General features: G+C 45.0%; 1 protein-coding gene across 1 annotated transcript; it reads left to right on the top strand.

The window, feature by feature from the left end:
* Nucleotides 1-385: 385 nt before the first annotated feature.
* On the top strand, nt 386-15,308 carry METTL17 (methyltransferase like 17). The gene is made up of 14 exons (XM_053361411.1): nt 386-588; nt 2,201-2,354; nt 3,756-3,890; nt 4,141-4,237; nt 5,095-5,176; nt 7,212-7,285; nt 7,579-7,673; nt 8,933-9,003; nt 9,796-9,903; nt 10,984-11,052; nt 11,901-11,951; nt 13,475-13,567; nt 14,257-14,441; nt 14,830-15,308. Exons 1-14 carry the CDS (start codon nt 535-537, stop codon nt 14,945-14,947), a joined length of 1,386 nt encoding a protein of 461 aa, XP_053217386.1. The 5' UTR covers nt 386-534; the 3' UTR covers nt 14,948-15,308.
* Nucleotides 15,309-19,160: the final 3,852 nt, after the last annotated feature.

Below are 19,160 nucleotides of genomic sequence, written 5' to 3'. Positions count from 1 at the left end.
TTCACAGACCCAAAAATGCATAATTATTTTTTACTCTCTTAACTTGCGAAAAGAATACATAATAATATGCCCGCTCACGCAGCCAGCCTCACACCAGCAGCCAGGCTCAGAACTCCTCAAAGAGAACAAACTACCGTATTCCTGGAAAGCTAAATGAAGCGGGCGCACATCCCTGCCTTAGAACGCCAAACGAGCGAATCAGCGAGCAGTATGCAAATACACCGCTCTTCTTTTTCTTTTAAAAAAAAAAGTGACCAAAAATACAACAACTGAGGGGAGGCAGCTGCTGATGATTGGTGACTCTGGGGCCAATCGGCAGCTTAGGGGGCGGGGACACGGGGCCTGCCTCTCTGGCTTGCGCTCGCTCTGCGTCCCCGCGAGCAGCTTGTAGGAACGGAGTGGAGAGTTATGCGCATGCGCTTGTACGATGCAGCTTGGGTCAGTGCCCTACCCAAGATGGCGGCTGCGGAGCGACGCGGCGGGGGAGAGGAGCGTTGATGCGACGGCGCGACGAGCACCAATTCCCTTCCGAAGATGGCGGCTGCGAGGTGCTTGAGGAAAACGTGGAATTATCCTATGGCATTTAGGGTGGGTTTTCCCCCCCTTCGCCCCCGTTTATCCGCGAGAGGGCTGGGAGCGCTGTAAGCTTTGTATTTCCAGGCTTTCTTTAGGCTTGAGTTTCTTAGGTAGCCCGTGCCATTAATTTGCGGGTGGTCAGACTTTCCTGAACTGTGGCTTATAGGATAATGTGATGCTCTCAGGTTGCAAACCCGCCTCAGTGTCGACCCAGATAAACCTAAAATGCTGGTGTGTTTTTCTTGTTTTCGGGATTTTTTTGGGGGGTGTGTGTGTTTTGAATTGGTTCCGCTAATAATTTTATTGCTTTATTCTCTTTTTGAAAACGCGCTTTGAGGGTGATTATTTTTGTTTTTTTAAAGCAACCCAGCAGCATGCAAATGGTATGAAATTGCATGCAGCCTTAATAATTGCAATAACAATAGTGGTGGCGATGAAGACAAGCCCCCCCTTATCTAAAATGTGGATTCATCAATAACTCTGGTTATTTTTATTCTTTTGGGGCACCACCTGACTTGCTCTGGATTCTGCTTGGTTTTATGTTGTTCGTTTTTTCATGAAATCTATGTAAAATTCATACAACCTCAAAGCAGCTTGCAAATGGATAAGACACAAATGTTCAACCCCTAATCTTTGGCTCTGTGACTTCTTTGTTAGCACACTGCTCTCCTCTCACTTGGAAATAATGAAGTTCATACTTCCACCTGGTGGTTATTTATGCCATGCTAGTTTTATTTGTTTACATTTATCTTCTCTTTCTCTCTGTGTATGTATTGTATGTATATCTTTTCCACTCAAAGATATGGGTGGGGTATAAATAATAAATTATTATTATTATTATTATTATTTATTAAAGCAGCTCATGACAGTAGCAAAATTGTTTTATGCCAACATAGCTTTGCAACTCTAACTAGACATTCTGGTGATTTTTTGTTTTTCTGCCCCCCATAGTGTTTTTTATTGTTGCCCTAATACTTTATGATATGGTGACATAGATACACTTCTATGAATAAAAGAAAACATTGTGAAATGCATAAAAGCAAACAAATTAAAAATCGTTTTGAAGACTAGCAAGTTTGTTTCTCTGAGCTTCTTAGGGATGTGGATGGTCACTGTTTGGCAAAGTCCTGCTAGATTGGACCTCTCTAGCTTAGCAATGTTGTACTTCTACTACTTTCCTTGGCTGAATAAACCTGCCTTACTCCCTATAGTTCAGGGTTCGAAACTACCATTGTTCTAGGCACATTTTGCAACAGGGAATTTCATTAGCACGAGCCGTTTCTGAGTTTAGTACTGAGCCTGAGATTTCAGATTTAAATTGCAGAGTGGAAGGAAAGGAGGACCTTTTTCTGTCTCCCACTTCCAGCTACTCTGGGGAATATTAGTGGGGGAGGGCAGGGTGAGGACTAGACCATTTAGCTGCAGTTCATTCATTTTCAGCTTTGTATTCTTGTTTTTAAAAAGTTCCTAGACATTCCGTTGTTGTGCCCATAACCTAGTTTTAAGGTGCCGTTTAGCTCCTGGCTTTCATATCTCAGTTTGTGGCACTGCTGTAATTCTGCCTGGCTGTCAACATGTCTTTGGGTCTCATAACTAGCCCTTTTTTCTGTTTGTCTACCCTCAGAGCCTGGCTACTGTCATACCCAAGGTCTCCCAAGTAGATAATTCTTCCGATTTCTTGGGCAAAATTCCACATCGCCAGCACCCGGGCATCCTCCATCTCAAAAATGTTAGGCTTCCTTCTGAACTGGTAGAAGTAGCTCAATTTCTGGTAACTGGTAAGTAAAACCCATTAACAATGGCACCTCTGTGATATGTGGGGTGTGATGAAGGGTAGTGGACTCGTATGGACTTCATAGATTTGGGCTGAGTTCACTCTTCCCAACTCCAGAGATGTGGAGTTAAAGAATGATTTTTTAATAAACTATTGTTGTTTTCTTGGTCCTGTGATGTTGTATATCGGGGCTGGAGAATACATGACCCTTCAGGGTGTGTTGGACTACAACTCCCAATCAGCACAGACAATAGTCAGAAATGAGAGTTGTAGACCTGTAAACTCTGGAGGACTACAGGTCTCCTAGCCTTGAAGAGGGAACGGTCCTTGGGACTTCGTTTTCTTATTTTGGTGTTAGATAGGGAGAGAGAGAGTATACACATATACACACATGTGCAGTGATTGCTTTTTATTGTATTGCTCCTCTGAGCAATGCAAATGTATTGGAAAGGCAGGATATAAATCATCTGCACAAATAAACAACAACAGTAATAAAGATAATATTTTATAGCTTATTCCTCAAGGAGGTGCAGGGATTTGGACTTGCATCAATGAGGAGTTAAGCCTTCAAGTGTTGTGGGCCTAACTCTGTTCAACTCACTCTTGCAAAAGGTTAGACAGGCACCATCCCTACTGAGTTTCAGTTGCTTAGTCAAAACGCTTCTGTTTCAGGAGGCCTTTGCACCATGAATGTTTCTAAGATGTTTTCCTTTTAGATTTTAAATTATTGATGTTTTTAAAATTTTGAAGCCTTAATTTATGTTTTTAATTTTGTACATGGTATATTTTATAGCTGTAAGCTTCCTGGAAACCCACATTGGGAAAAGCAAGATAGACATTTCTTAAAGCAATACATAATTAAGTGCTTCCCTGCCCTTGTTGTGCAAGTACAGTTGTACCTCTAGTTGCGGACTTAATCTGTTTCGGGGTGCCATTCGCATCCCGAAAAGTCAGCAACTAGAGCGCCTCTTTTGCGCATGTGCAAAGCGCGCAGATCACTTCTGCGCTTGCTCAGGCTGCAAACCCGGAAGTAAACACTTCCAGGTTTGCTGCATTCATAAGCTGAAAGTCCGTAACAAGAGCAGAACACAACACAAGGTTTGACTGTACACATGTACATTTTGAGTTGGTGACAGATCAAGGATTCATACAGACTGGGTTGGGGAGCAAAAGACTTCTGTTTTGTTGCTGCTTCTATTAAATACTTAGAATTCAAAACCCCTTGCTTATCTACTGCAGATTTTTTTTGGGGGGGGGAGGTGTACTTACTACCTGTTGCTCATTCCCTGATAAGAAAGTTCCCTGCATGTTGATAGCATCATAACAAGCTGAGAAAGTGCTTTGGGTCTTCAAGTGAGAGCTGCTGTAGGTGCCCCTACCCTGACTAGCTTTTCGTTCCCCCCAGAATCCTCCATGCGGAATCTGGAGCAACAAACCAAGGCCCTCACCAACTACCTGTGGAGCCGCAAACGCCCTCTGGAGGCTGCAGATCTGCGCAGGAAGGCTCATGAATTGGAGCAGAAATTTCGGGAGAAGAAAAGTGAGTGCAGATTTGTGGGGTAGTTGTGGAGGAGACAGTACCTATTCCCAGAGAGTGAGGATATGACGCTATTCCCAAATTAGCCATGTAACCTGCTGGGCGATCTTGAGCTAGTCACACTCTTTTAGCCTAACTTACCTTACATGTTGCTGCATGGGGGTGGGTGGGAGAAAGGGGGTTGAATAATGATTGATACTAGTGTGGGAGAAGAGTGGGATTAAATAAAATAATTCGACTTCTTCCGTCTCAGATGCCACGGGCCCTCTGGATGAGGAAGCCGAGGTGAAGCTGCAGAAAAAGGTCTTGGATGCACTCCGAAAATCAACTTACCACTGGGAGGAGCTGAAGTGAGTGTCCTGGGGACCTTGCCAGAAACCAGGGACCTGATTCTCTTGGGAAGATTTGGTGTGAACATAGCATGCCGTCTCATATTACTGAATGCAGACTGGCAGATAAAGCCCTTCTTTTATTGCAGAGCCTTTCGTTTCACATTCTAAATACGGAGAATCAATATGGTGACTTGTTCCAAACAGTAATCTACAGCAAACTTACGTGGTCCTGGACATGCATTCTTACATGGCTTTAGATAAATTCATGGAGAGTAGCACTGTCTGTTGGTGGCTACTATGCAAATGGATGTTTACTGCTTCTAGTGCCATAGATAAAGTGGGTCTGAATATCAGCTGCAAGCAGAATAGGGCCATCACCCCCATTTCCTGCTTGTGGGCTTTGCACAATAATCTAGTTAGCCATTATGGGAGCAGAAGGCTGGACCAGATGGGCCATGGTCCTGATCTGTTCTTTTGACAACTATATGCTACCAAATCCATATCCAAATATTTTATGTATACTTTTTTTGCTGTTGCCTGCCTTTTGCGACTCACACCCGCCTCTGTTCAGATCTTGTCTTAAAACTAAGAACTAGAGAATTGTTCATTGTTACTTAAACGGAAAGTGAGATTCTCAGAAGGTTGAATTAAATTTGGCCAGCCTGCATAAGACACCCGGCTCTTTATTGTAACAGGGATAAGTCAATACAGGAACCGGTAGTAGAGCAGATACGACTCATTACACAATTTAGACCAGCGGGCAGCTCTCACTCAGCCCTTTTTTGTGGTGCAGTGCTTTCCCATTTTTCTCAGTGGCACAGGCTGTGAGAATTGTGCTCCTTGCTGACTTGGTTATGTGGTTTGTCTTTTCCTAGGTACACTGAAGAGCTCAGCTTTATATACATGGCAGCCCGGATGGACGGGGTTTTTGCAGCTGTGACCCGAGCTTTCCATGAAGTAAGTTGACGTTTCAAGTTTTTCGTGGGTGGAGCAGGATGAGAAGATGGCTGTGTACTACATGTTCAAAATAACTTCGTGGCTATTAATTTACTAGTAGTTAAAACACCACCAACAAACATTCATTTGGTAAAACTCCGGATTATTCAGGCCTGGAGCTAGTGCAGCATCATTTAGATATGAGAACCCCAGGTTCTCATCCCCTTTGAGCAAAGGATTTGCTTTGTTGGGGTCTTCTGGCAAGCCCTACCTTTATGTAAGCAAAAAAACAAAACAAACAGAGGGGTTCCGTCCCCATCCATTGGCCCAAAGGAACAGGAGCCATGAATAGTTTCAAGAGAAGATCAGCCTGACCTGAGCTGCATATAAATGCCTTGCTATGGGTCACCACTTTGTCCTGGCCTTGAATAACAGATCATCCCTCTCTACCTTTTCCCTCAGCACCTCTTCCTCATACGTCTTGCCTTTTTATTTTTGGGTTTGTAAGACGGTTTGCAAACACCCCACCCCCACCCCGCCAATTGGTATGAGCAAATTTGGCAAACAGTAATTTGCCTCTGCAAACAAGTTTAAAAATACAGGAAATGAATAAAATAGATGTGGCTTGGGTTCCCTGCCCCTTGTATAAATGCTTTCTGAGCCAGTGGTCAGTATTTCATTCTTGGTGACCTTCTGGGGGCCAAATGACAGTGGATAGGGTGAGAGGCAAAAGTATGCAGATCAGGAAACAAAAAGTTCCCTTTGTTCAGTAAGCTAGTTTCTATACGCATCCACATTCACACACCTCTGTCCTCCACCCTGGTGAGCAGGAGCCATTATTGGCGTTCAAGGGCACATTCCAGCCAGGTTAAGAATAATCGAGGAGGGTATTATTTGTGATGCGGTGTGAGAGTCCTGGGGAGCAAATGGAGAGACATTCCCCATCCTTGATTTATATACTGCCCATTAAATGACCAAACTGCTTCACCTGCATTGTTTCTGCAATGGTTAACAACAGCCCTATAAGGTAGGCTAGCATTATTTAGTATGATTCATAACCTGAGACTCTTATACCTGAGTGGCTTTTGCTCGCTCTATTAGCCCATGCACCAGCTGCAGTTAGGTGAGCAAAGTTGCTTTGTACACTCTCCCTGCTGTGGCAGTGCAAAGCAGGTGTTTCCTGTAAGGTTTGCAACATTCCTTTTGAATTTCTAGCAGGTATTTGAAAGCTTTTTGGGCTGTGTCTGTGGTATTCCGCTAAGTTTTCCTCAGAGTAGACCCCTAGAAATTGATATACATTAGGTCCATTAATTTTAGTAGGCCTATTCTTGAGTAAAACTTGGTTGAATGCCATCCTGTTTTGTTTTTGTATAGTTAATTACTTTGGTGTTGCTTTTAAAGTGATCGTTATCGCACTGCAGGGTGCGTTTGTAAATACCGTACCCTACTTTCAAATGGAGAACGGGCTCGTATGTTTTTTTATTTTTTTGTATATAATTTTTATTAAATTTTCTAAATTACATTTCAAAATATTCATTTAAACAACCTTAAATCAATGGCTTCCCTTCTTCCCTGTCCATGGTTCATTTTGCATACCATACATCCCTGCATATTTTACGTGAACTAAACCATTCAGTAATTCATTGTTACATCCATCAAAACTTATTTACACTGTTGAATTTATCTTAACACTACCAGTGTTTTTAAATGAACACAATTTTCACCCCTATATTCAGTAATCGTTTTTCAGTCTTCTTTAAACGTGCATTCTTCTTATTCTGTAAGTTAAATCCGCAAGCTGTGCGTATTCCATCTGTTTTAAGTTGCCATTCTTCTTTAGTTGGGACCTCTCTCGTTTTCCATTTTTGGACTAACAAAACATGGGCCGCAGCAGTAGCATACATAAATAGTCTTTTTTTAAATCTTGGGAATTTCCCTCTGAATTATCCCCAACAAAAAGGACCCTGGTGTTGTTGTTTTTGAAAGGTTCGTATGTATGTTCAATTGACAGCAGTCCTTGGTTTACAAAGCAATTTCTCTTTTTTGCCTCCTTCAGATCCAGAAGAGAGTCTCGGACTTTGAGCCGCGCACCCTGTTGGATTTCGGCTCAGGAACGGGCGCTGTCACCTGGTGAGAAACCATGTCAATTCCTGAGCAGCATTGAGGGAGGGAGGGAGGAAAATATTGATGTAAATAGGGGTGGGGAACCTGTGGCCCTTCTGCTGCTGGACTCTTAACTCCCATCAGCCAGCAGGTTAGTGGTCAAGAATAATAGTAACTGTATTCCAGTATCTGGAGGGCCACGGGTTCTTTATCCCTGGTCCAGGAGTCTTCCCATCCCAGCAGCTCGGATTTTTTAGAAGAGACCATTCATAGACATGCCACCCTGCTCCTTTCTTTCCTCTCCTTCCCCTTCACTTTAGGGCAGCACACGGCATCTGGGGCAAGAGTATCAACGAGTACATGAACATCGACAGTTCGGCTTCAATGTTAGCCTTAGCTGAGAGGCTGATGAAAGGTGAGAGTTGTGAGTGGTGCTTTGTGGAGAACTTCATGTGGGGTGGAGTGGGGTTCTCCTTTGCCTAACATCTGTCCAGGAGCCCTATCATGCCAGTGAAATACACCCCCCGCCCCGTCCTGAATTAATAGGTAGGACACCAGATGCCCAATGAATGGGGAAATTATATGCAGGGACCATTGAAATGAAGGGAAGCTCTGCCCTTTTGTTGTGATTTGCACAAGCCAGTTCAATGTAACCCTACTCTTTAAGCATCAAACCTCCGTCTGGGCCGTATGGCTTCAGACCCTTTCCGTACTGCAATTCCCACCCATTGCCACTAGAATCATGGGAGCATAAGAAACTGCTCCATCTGGTACGCAGGCTGAGACCCTATCTGCCTGCGGACTGCCTCACCAGAGTGGTGCATGCTCTGGTTATCTCCCGCTTGGACTACTGCAATGTGCTCTATGTGGGGCTACCTTTGAAGGTGACCCGGAAACTACAACTAATCCAGAATGCGGCAGCTAGACTGGTGACTGGGAGCAGCCGCTGAGAGCATTTAGCACTGGTCCTGAAAGACCTGCATAATGCAAGGTGTTGGTGCTGACCTTTAAAGCTCTAAACGGCCTCAGCCCCGTAGACCTGAAGGAGCATCTCCACCCCCATCTTTCAGCTTGGACACTGAGGTCCAGCTCCAAGGGCTTTCTGGCAGTTCCCTTGCTGCAAGAAGTAAGGTTACAGGGAACTAGGCAGAGGGCCTTTTTGGTAGTGGTGGCCGCCCTGTGGAACACCCTCCCAGCAGATGTCAAGGCAATAAACTATCTGACTTTTAGAAGACATCTGAGGGCAGCCCTGTTTAGGGAAGTTTTTCATGTTTGATCTTTTATTGTGTTTTTAATATCCTGTTGGAAGCCAACCAGAGTGGGTGGGGAGGCCCGACCAGATGGGTGGGGTATAAGTAATAAATTATTATTATTATTATTATTATTATTATTATTATTATTATTATTATTATTATACAGGGTCAGGCCATTGGTCCATCTTTCTCACTACTGTAGACACTGGCTGACAGTCACTCTCCAGGGTTTCAGCAGGAGTCTCTCCCAGCTCTACATGGGGATATCAGGGATTGAGCTTAGCACCTTCTGCATGCAAAACGTACATTCTACTCACTGAGTTACAGCACTTCACCTGTTGTATTTGAGCTCCCACAAACCTCTCCATGCTTCTACCTTTGTTTTTGTTTTGTTTTGTTTTTTTAAAAAACAACTACCCAGGCATTTCTGAGGACAAGAATCTCTGCATCCCAGGAGTCTACTTTCGGCAGTTCCTCCCCGTCTCACCAAAGGTAATAATAACAACTCATCATCTTATTTTCCTCCAGGGGGAGCTGCACTCAGAGCAGTATGAGTCCCAGGGGGTCTCGTTAAATCCACATTCAGGTGCCTACAGTCCCCCCGTTGTTCTGTTGACTGGGTACCATTGTGTGTTTTCCATAATCCCACAAGGATTTCCCACTTGAACTGGTTAACTTCCACATCTAAACAGGTTCCCCCTCCCATTCCCCAGGCTTAATGATTGGAAATGGTCTTCAAACGAGTTTGTTTTTAAATACTTCTTATGCTGTGTAAATTTTCCATTTAAAAAACCCTGCAAGTGGCCAACTTTTGCCACACTTAAGAATAATCAGAGATTTTCTCGAATAATACCAATGGCTTGAGCCATAAGGAAGTTCATGGGAGGAATTTTTCACATCTTCTGCTACTTCTACCAAATCCACAACGTATCTGTTACAGAGGGCCCTTAAAAATATCCATTATACAGAGGCCTCTTCTGCCCTCCCCAACTGCTGCCAGCCACCACCTGTTGGATCATTGCCCTGTGAAGTAGGTTAAGCTGAGAGTGTACCTTTGTCACAGTCACCCAGGAAACTTCATGGCAGAGCAGAGAATGGACTGATCTTCCCGGTCTTAAGTCCAAGAGCTTGACTGTTACACTGCAGAAGTTGTCCACACTGGCTCTAAATTAAACTTTTGGCCTTTTTCCTTTCTTTTTTAAAAGACCCTAAAATTTGTAATTGAATACACCGTTCCTACATATTCCAGCCCCATCTTTTTCTCTCCCCTTGCTCCACATGCAGGTGAAATTTGACCTTGTGGTTTCTGCTTTCTCACTCAACGAACTCCAAAGTTATGCTCAGAGAGTGGAGACAGTGCAGACACTCTGGAGAAAGACAGGTGGCTTTTTGGTAAGTGGACAAACAGCTTACCCGTCTGATACTGTGTTTCTCCCCCTAAATACATGCAACTGAAGCAACCACATATACCTTCCCTGTTAACCTTGCCTTCCATACTTCTGTTCCAGGGATGGGGAATAACTGGGTGTGGCCCATGCGGCCTCCCTACCCATCCTGCAGCATATCCTTGCCTCCTCTCTGCCCTCACTCCCTGTATTGCAGTAAGGCTTGGAGAAAGCTACCTATTTGGACCCTGCACACATATTACACGCTCACCATAATTAGAGGTGAGGGTGTGTGGAGCTCCTATTGGCTCCAGTAAATGGAGGGGGATATGCAGTTTCTATGGGACACAGGTAGCGCTGTGGGTTAAACCACAGAGCCTAGGGCTTCCCGATCAGAAGGTTGGCAGTTCGAATCCCCGCGATGGGGTGGGCTCCCGTTGCTCGGTCCCTGCTTCTGCCAACCTATCAGTTCGAAAGCACGTCAAAGTGCAAGTAGATAAATAGCTACCGCTCCGACGGGAAGGTAAACGGCGTTTCTGTGCGCTGCTCTAGTTTGCCAGAAGCGGCTTGGTCATGCTGGCCACATGACCTGGAAGCTGTACGCCGGCTCCCTCGGCCAATAAAGCAAGATGAGAGCCGCAACCCCAGAGTCATCCGCGACTGAACCTAATGGTCAGGGGTCCCTTTACCTTTACCTATGCAATTTCTATCGTCTCTGCAATTCTCACTTTTTCTCTAACTGTGACTTGGATTCCTCTGTACATTGAATGAAAAAGGGGTTCCTGATTCTTAGGGCAACTCAGAGGAAACTCTGTGAGCTGCTGTTCCTGGATCACCAAGTCACGGCGCTGAGAGAGCAGCAGAAAGTGGACACACCTGCTTCCCCTATATAAAATCTTAATATTGTAAGATCCCCAGGACAGGAATTTCTTCTCATGTGCCTTGCCCGCTGGTGGTGCTATAGATAGTAACAACTTTCCCCTGCATTCCATGCGCTGCAGAAGCCTGCTCTTGTTTGGGAATGGGGGTGGGGCCGTTGCTCAGCACCACCCAGTGTATAGTCTCTCCCTTGCCTTCATTTTTCCAGGTTCTGGTAGAGAACGGGACCAAAGAAGGTCATCAAATGCTCATGGAAGCCCGGGATCTTATTTTAAAGGTGAGGTACTTCTCTGTGTTTGTGGCCTTTAAAGAAATGCACACAGGCTATAAAATAGGAGTCGATGGCCTTTTTAGACCTGCGAGCAAATGCCTGGGGTGCAACCCCTGACTTCTTCCTGCTCCCCAGAGATAGAAAATATGTGTGTGTGCATACACACAGCCTTTAAAAGTGCTGAGTGAGCAAGTGGGAATGAGTGTCATTCTTCCACTTTCCCCTTCCCGTTCCTCGTACTCTCCATGGGACAAAAGGTGATGGCCTCATAACCAAGGGGGGCTGTGAGTGTGGGCACCAGAAGAAGACATCAAGGGTGCCGTTACACCCATGGGTGCTGTGTTGGTGACCCCTGAAATAAAACGATTGTTTAAAAAGGGATATCGTGCCAGGAAGCACGTCACCCTCCTTCTCTTAGTCTGATGATTGCTTTATGTCTTCCCCAAAGTTTTTCTCTGGAGCGTGGACTGTAATGAATGAGTTTAAGAGTCATAATTTCCCTCTTGAAGACCTTTAACCCCAAACTCTGCTAATTAACAAAACTGCTCCAGATTGCCACTCTTATTTGCACAGATAGTTAAAAATCCAATTTTAATTAAAGAAGGAAAGTTCATTCCCACCCACCCCATAATTGTAGCAGGCATTTAGGCTTGTCTCCGTTTCAAATGGGCCTGAACTTTTAAGCAAGTTGATAGGCCTGTTCCTGTGATGGCTGCACCTGCTCGACCTCTGGCCCCAGTATTTTCCTCGATATTTGGCTTCCTTGCCCATGACCGAGGAAGGACTGTGAGAATGACATGCGTGACTGTTTAAATGAATTATGTTTTTCTACCCCCATCCATCATCTTCTGTAGGGCACAGATGAAGTGATTCATGATCCCACAGAGCCTTCCGTTTTTGCCCCGGTGAGTTTTGAAATTTTCCCGAAGCTAGATTGAGTGAAAAGGAGCTGCTGCTGCTGAATCCTGAGAAGGAGGAGGTCTTGTGGATGGTTCCTAGGTCCAGGAATTAGGTGATTTACCTCTTCTGGACAGAATTGTATTCGCCTCCCCCAAAAGGAACAGGTGCCTCGTTTGGGAGTGATCCACAATCAGTCTTCGTTGCTGAAGTGCTTAGGAGCACCTTTTGCCATCTTCGTCTGATTTGCCACATATAGTTGTTCCTGTTGTTAACTTCAAGTCTGGACTACTGGAATGAACTGTATGTGGGCCTGCCCTTGAGGCTGGTCTGGAAGCTGCAGCTAGGTTGCTGAATGTGGTGCAGCACAGCTAATGCTCCTCTTGAGAATTGCACTGGCTGCCAGTATACAACGGAGCCAGTTGTAAGCTTCTTGTATTGACATAGAGGGCCCTGAGCGACTTGAGACCAGACTACTCGAGGAACCGTCTTCTCCCACATCGAGCTGCTCTGTCACAGAGATCAGATCGTGAAGTACTGTTGGTCAGGTTTTGCATTGCAGTAATTGGGATAGGGCATTTTCTGTTGTGACACCGCCTCCAAGGAGGGAGCTGGTTAATGTCCCTTTGGTGCTTTCTAAAAACCTTCCACCCCATCTTCTGGCAACTGGAACCTATCTGTTTTGGTTTGAATATATTATTGTTACTTGTTTTATATTGTATGTGTTTTTTATTGCTGTGATTTTTAATGGTGTTGCTGTACACCTGCCCTGTGATTTTGAATGAAAGCCAGTCTAGAAATGTTTTAAATGTGCATTATAAATAACAGTACCAAAACTGTCAAACAGATACATGAGAGTAGTGGGAAGCTAATATGTAGTTCAGATATAACCATCTCAGTAGGATAAACCAAGAATGAACAACATGATGCCCCCCATATGTTGCTGAACTACAGCTCCCATCATCCTAGCCCATTTGCCATGTTGGCTAGGGTTAATGTGTTTTGGGAGTCCCAGTAACTTCTGGAGGGCAACAACCCCTAAGGTAAAGCAAGGTCTCTTTGACTGAGAATGAGTGCTGTTTCTGCAAGTTCCCTCTACCCATCTCTTATGTGTTTGAATTCAGTATTTATGGGGCTTGTTAAACCACAATTTCCCTTTTCATCCTAGCTGAAGCCTCGTTTGCAACCTTGGAAAAAATACTGTGGTTTGCAGTCTGTTTTAGTGGGTGGAACATAAACCATGGCTTCTAAATTGTACCAAGTGTGTAAGAAACGTGAGAGGTTTTGAAATGAGATGCAGGAAACAGGCTGTGCATTTGGCTTATTGGACTGAGATTGTTTCATCTGGACTATGTCTAATAAATTCTTCCACTTAGAGCAATGTGGAGTAGATAGGATGCGAAGGCTTGTTAATTTGGGGGGGCCTGTGGGCAAATTAGACTTTGGTTGTCTTCTATTCCCAGAGAGATAAGTAACCCTACCATAACCTGAGACTAACAGATACTTTCTACCCTTTCTCTATTATGCTCAGTGTCCGCACCATTTGCCATGCCCTCGTTTGTCGCCTGACCGTATCCTGCCATGTAACTTCACCCAGACGTATTTCCCGCTGCCTTTCAGTTGGGTGAGTTTCTGCTTATTCCACGTGCAATGCTTTTCCACGTTGTACGTTGATCAACCTCCTGTTGTGTTCAATTAGCTTGGGGTGTTTGTGTAGTTACAAGCAATAGCTTGGTTGGCTCAGCTTCCCTCATTTCCAGTATAACTTAACTGCGTTTCCCTACCCTATAGACTGCAAAAAAGCATACTGAGCCCTTTTATTAGTTGTCACCATTCATGCAGGCAGTTTCCCTGCACAGCGGGGCACAAAACTATGACATAGCACACTTGAGAGCATGCACAGAGCAGAAAGCAAGAGGGGGGAGGGGGCCAAATTGTGTCCTCACTCAGGGTGCCAATGAAACCTGCTCACTTGTCCACAGTGATGTGTTTTGTATTGTTTTTGTTATATAGACGCTTTTCCCATGCATGAACGATATGGGGCAAAGAGGCATGTTATTAGGCTCCATTAACAGCATCTGTCAAATACCCTGCCCTTCTCCCATCACCTCTCTCATCCTGGAGGATCAGGGCTGGGAAATGCTGGCAGGCTGAACCAGATAGGGAGTCGGGCAGCTCAATTAATCCACACCTGATTCAAGAGTTGGATTGCCCTTTAGCAAAGGCTGGGAAGCAAATTAGTTAGTGAGGGTAGGAAACTCTATTCTTCAGAGATCCATTTTCCCCTTCCCAACCTTCTGTGTCTTCCTCCAGAACCCACCAAAGAAGGAGGAGAAATTCTCATACCTGATCCTACGCAGAGGATCGGGGGAACTGGAGCAGCCCTGGCCTCGGATCACAAAGCCTGTCCTTTGCCGTACCCGCCATGTCCACGTCCACCTGTGCTGTCCCGATGGCAGCCTTCAGCACGCAGTGATTACTTCAAAGAAACACAGCAGGTACTGGATCTCCCAAAGGTGGGAGGGGCCTTGGTTCTAGACTCTCATTCATTCCCTGGCGGCATGTTTCCCCTGTCTTCTAATATTTTTATTTTATTTCAAGATTCAAAGTTATACTTTGTCACTCAACAGTTATAGTCCTATTCTACTTTTATTCTCTGGACAAAGTAACTGCAAGAATGATCAAGGCACCGGAGTAACTTCCCTTTCAGGAAGATTATATCATTTGGGGCTTTTAGCTTAGAAAAATAGCCGGTAAAGTGTCTGTTTGTGTGTAACACAATAGAGGTTTGTAATATTATGCGTGGTGTGGAGATATGTAAACAGGGAGAGGTTTTTTACACCCTCTCATGTAGGAATCATCTTCGCCCATCGTCCTCTCCTATAGGGATATTTACAGATGTGCCCGGAACTGTGAATGTGGAGACCGCCTCCCTGTTTTGAACCTGGATAGCGAGCCAGACTCGGGAGAAGAGAGAGGCGACACGGATGAAGATCACCGTTGATGGGAGCTCTGTACAGCCACTCTCCTCATCCCAGCATATACCACATCCTCTAAGAGACATCTTGCGTCAGATTGGCTTACAAATGCTGTATGGCTTTCCAGAATCCATGAGCTGGTTGGATAAACTGGTGCCACAAGTCACATTTCCAGGCCTTCCTGGCCTTGTGGGGGAACTGTGGGATCTTAGAGAGCAGAAGATTTCCGTGAGCTTCAGGCAGTTTTGTATCAGTGTTAAACATACGGAACTTGTTCCTGCTCCTTGGAGACACACTGCGCACGTATTTAATGTAGATCTGTTTTTGTTGTGGTCTTACATGGCTGCATATTTATTCATAAACTCCAAAGAGTCATTTTCTACTTAACCAGTCACCAGAGGTGCTGTTTTCTCTGTCCGAGATGTGCAGATTGCAGGCTGAAAACAAAACATCAAGCGCTCTGGTGTATCTGTTTCTGCTGCTACCCCTTTTCAGGTGGCAAGGTGTACAGGGTTGAACCTTTAAATCCCTCCCCTGTTCTCACTTCTCTAAAATCTATATGTTCAAGACCTCTTTATTGTGGGACAGGATAGCTCCAAACCTCCCTGGTATTGTATTCGTAGGAGGAATGTTACTGGAGAAAACTTGCAGAAAGATCTCCCCCCATGCAAGAAAAAAAGTATTGCAAGGTGCTTCTGCTTGTTTGTCCTAGTTCTTAGGTAAAGTCCCTGTTTGAAGGGACTGAGTAAACCTGTTGGTGCAGTTACTCTCATAGGAACCCAGTAGGAGGCTTAATGCAGCTGGACTGCATGGGAAGCCTTGCCTATGTGTGGGGAACCTGTGAGTCTCTGGAGATTAGACTTCCATCGGCCTCCCATGGTCAGGGATGATGGGGGTGGTTGTCCAGCACTATCTGGACTGCCCTAGACAAGCCACCTTTAGGCTGGGAGGAGCTGCCTCTGGGGCTTAGTGCAGATGAATTTCTCCTTTAGAACGTGGACAGTCGGGTTGGATAAAGTATGTCAAAGCAGCAGAGATCCTTTCCCTTTCCTTCAAGGCAGGCTCATGGGCGGAAGAATGTGGTTCTAAATGGAATTCGTGGGGGTGAGCCTGAAACGAGGAGCTGGTAGATCTCTAGTTTTGGTCCAGGGCTGAAGGGTGTGATCTTGACTCTTGGTTTCATTCTCAGCTCTGGAATTAGAGGTTTAAAATAGGGCTAGGAGGGATCCTGGATTGAGTTCCTTGTTTTGGAATTGGGGCAGAGAGTGGAGAAGAGCCAAGTGTGTGGGAGCTGGGATTCCTGAGGTGTGCAAACAACTCTAGGATGAGTGCTGGAATTAATGTATTGTTAGGTGATTTAAAAATAAATAAATCCTGTCTTCTATGGTGTTCACACTCCCAAAATGGTTTAGCAACAGATAAGAAAATATAACAAAGTTTATATAGAGCAAGAACATTAAGAGCAGCAGGCTGCACAGATGTTACTGGCCCAGAGATGGAAAGAAGACAAAGTTCCCACCAGAGAAGAGTGGCAGGTGAAGTTAATGGACTATGCTGAAATGGCTAAAATGACTGGAAGAGTCAGAAAGCAGGAAGACCAAAACTTTAACAAGCAATGGGGGAAATTTATAACTTACCTTAAGGACCACTGTAAACAGGTAAAATTGCTAGTAGGACTGGAATATCACTTGTAGCTTAAGGTTGAATTCTGGACATAATGGAAGAGGTTTTCAGATTATCATAAAAGAAGCGGGAGGAAAGGATTAATAACAGAGCCCACAAAGAGGAGGATGGAAGTCCTTGGAATCTTGTTTTTATGATACATTTCCGTCAGATTTTAATTTGAAAAACCAAATAAATTTTATAAAAAAAATAAAGTAAGAGCAGCCGATGTAGTGTGATAAAATTAAAAGGATACAGGCACAGTGTCATAAAATTATTACAAACCAAACTGGAATTGAACTCAGTTTTTAAGGCTCTTGTAAACATCAGGGTTTCATGCTTATCTCCCACAGCTGGAGGGGGGGTGTGTATAAGTGAACACAGTGAAGTCCCTGTCCATGGTACTTACTGTCATTAAAGGTCTCAGCAGTATACCAGAGAAGAGCACCAGGGTTAAGGTTCAGGCAGGTACAGATGAGTGTGGATGGTCCTTCAGGTATCTGGTTCCCAACCATACAGGGCTGCTTAGATTACTGCTGCCCTGCTGAAGCTAAGGAGGTCTTGGTCTGGTCAGTGTCTGGGTGGCTGATGACTGCTTTGGGTTTCATGATGGGGAAAATGAGCTATAACTGAGTAATAAAGTAACTTCACTCCTGCTTGCAAAGTCCAGGTTTTCAGCACTTCCTGCCTCCGGTGAAGCAGATGAACTTGGTTCTTTGCTCGAGATTCACAGCCCATGTGCCTGAGGATCCCGAGACTCTGGAATGTGCAAGTGCCCCACTGACTCAGGTTGCAATCCGGGGCATCCTTTATAAAACCCGCTAACTCTCATCACTAGGGCATACTGCTGAGTTCCAATCTTCTGAGCCATGCAGATGGAAGAGGCAGCTATGCTTTAATGCGCCACCAGGGGGAAGTCTATGATCCTGCTTCTGAATTCTACTAGAAGAGCTTGGCTACAAGGCCAGGCTCATATTTTAAGGCCCATTAAAATAAGGGCGGGCTTCATTCTCATTGCGGAGTGAGTGATCTGAGAAAAGTGCATGGACCAGAGAGCTTCATTCAGCTGGTCCTTGGGAAGAGTGCAGAACAGTTTGTAATACCTGTACTGGGCCCTGCTAGGTGGTAGGATCCCAGCTGCTAAGGCAGCCTGGAATTGCATTGTGGGAAAATGACACCCTCCCAGCATCACTGGTCCCTGGTGTGTCAGGATGAAGGAAGACCTCTGGATCTTGTGACTGGCTGTAGGTCAGAGTGAGCAAATGTAGCTCAGCAGTCATGCATGTGCTTCACCTGCATTTAGAGCTGGGAACGCACCATTTCAAAAACCCTGCAAAGTCCCTGCCAACCAGTGAAGTCAACCCAAAATCATTACATTTTATATCTCATCTTTCTTATATGGAGTTGCCACACAAAGGATTTCTTGCTGGTCTCTTCTCTGGGCACCAACTAGTCTCAAACCTGCTCAGCATCACTAAGACTTTTGCATCCTGTGTTCTGCATCATACAGACCACAGATGTGTTAACAAAAGGAGGGACAACTCAGAATACCTCTGCTTGCAAATTCTATAATGTGAACAGAGTTCCAGAACCCCCTCCCATCCAGACTTCCCTGGTTCAGCTCATGATTTGAGCATGGAAAAAAATCCACCACCCACTGCCATTTCCCACTCTGGAACACAGGTAGATTCCTCATACTAAGCCAAGGGGAGGGGGGAAAATCAATCTAGCTCAGTATTTGACTATGGTTATCTCCCGCTTGGACTACTGCAGGGGTCAGCAAACTTTTTCATCAGGGGACTGGTCCCCTGTCCCTCAGACCTTGTCGGGGGCCAAACTATATTTTGAAAAAAAAATATATGAACGAATTCCTGTGCCCCACAAATAACCCAGAGATGTATTTTAAATAAAAGCACATGTTCTACTCATGTAAAAACACCAGGCAGGCCCCACAAATAACCCAGAGATGCATTTTCAATAAAAGAAGGACACATTATACTCATGTAAAAACATGCTGATTCCCGGACTGCCGGCGGGCCAGATTTAGAAGGCGATTGGGCCGGATCCGGCCCCCAGGCCTTAGTTTGCCTACCCATGGACTACTGCAATGTGCTGTACGTGGGGCTACCTTTGAAGGTGATCCAAAAACTACGACTAATCCAGAATGTGGCAGCTAGACTGGTGACTGGGAGCAGCTGTCAAGACCATATTACACCTGTGATGAAAGACCTGCATTGGCTCCCAGTACATCTCTGAGCACAATTCAAAATGTGGTGGTGGTGATGACCTTTAAAGCCCTAAACGGCCTTGGCCCAGTATACCTGAATAAGCGTCTTCACCTCCATCTTTCAGCCCAGACACTGAGGTCTAGCTCTGAGGTTCCCTCCCTGCAAAAAGTGAGGTTACAGGGCCTTCTCGGTAGTGGCGCCCGCCCTGTGGAACGCCCTCCCATCAGATGTCAAGGAAATAAACAACTATCTGACTTTTAGAAGACATCTGAAGGCAGCCCTGTTTAGGGAAGTTTTAATGTTAAAACCAGAGTGGTTGGAAAAAGGGGAGGCCTCCCTCCATCCTGGC

This window comes from Podarcis raffonei, chromosome 13 (genome assembly GCF_027172205.1).
Source record: "Podarcis raffonei isolate rPodRaf1 chromosome 13, rPodRaf1.pri, whole genome shotgun sequence".
NCBI classification, from domain to species: domain Eukaryota; kingdom Metazoa; phylum Chordata; class Lepidosauria; order Squamata; family Lacertidae; genus Podarcis; species Podarcis raffonei.
Note: the sequence above shows the minus strand (reverse complement) of the source record. Positions and strands in the feature narration are given on the sequence as shown.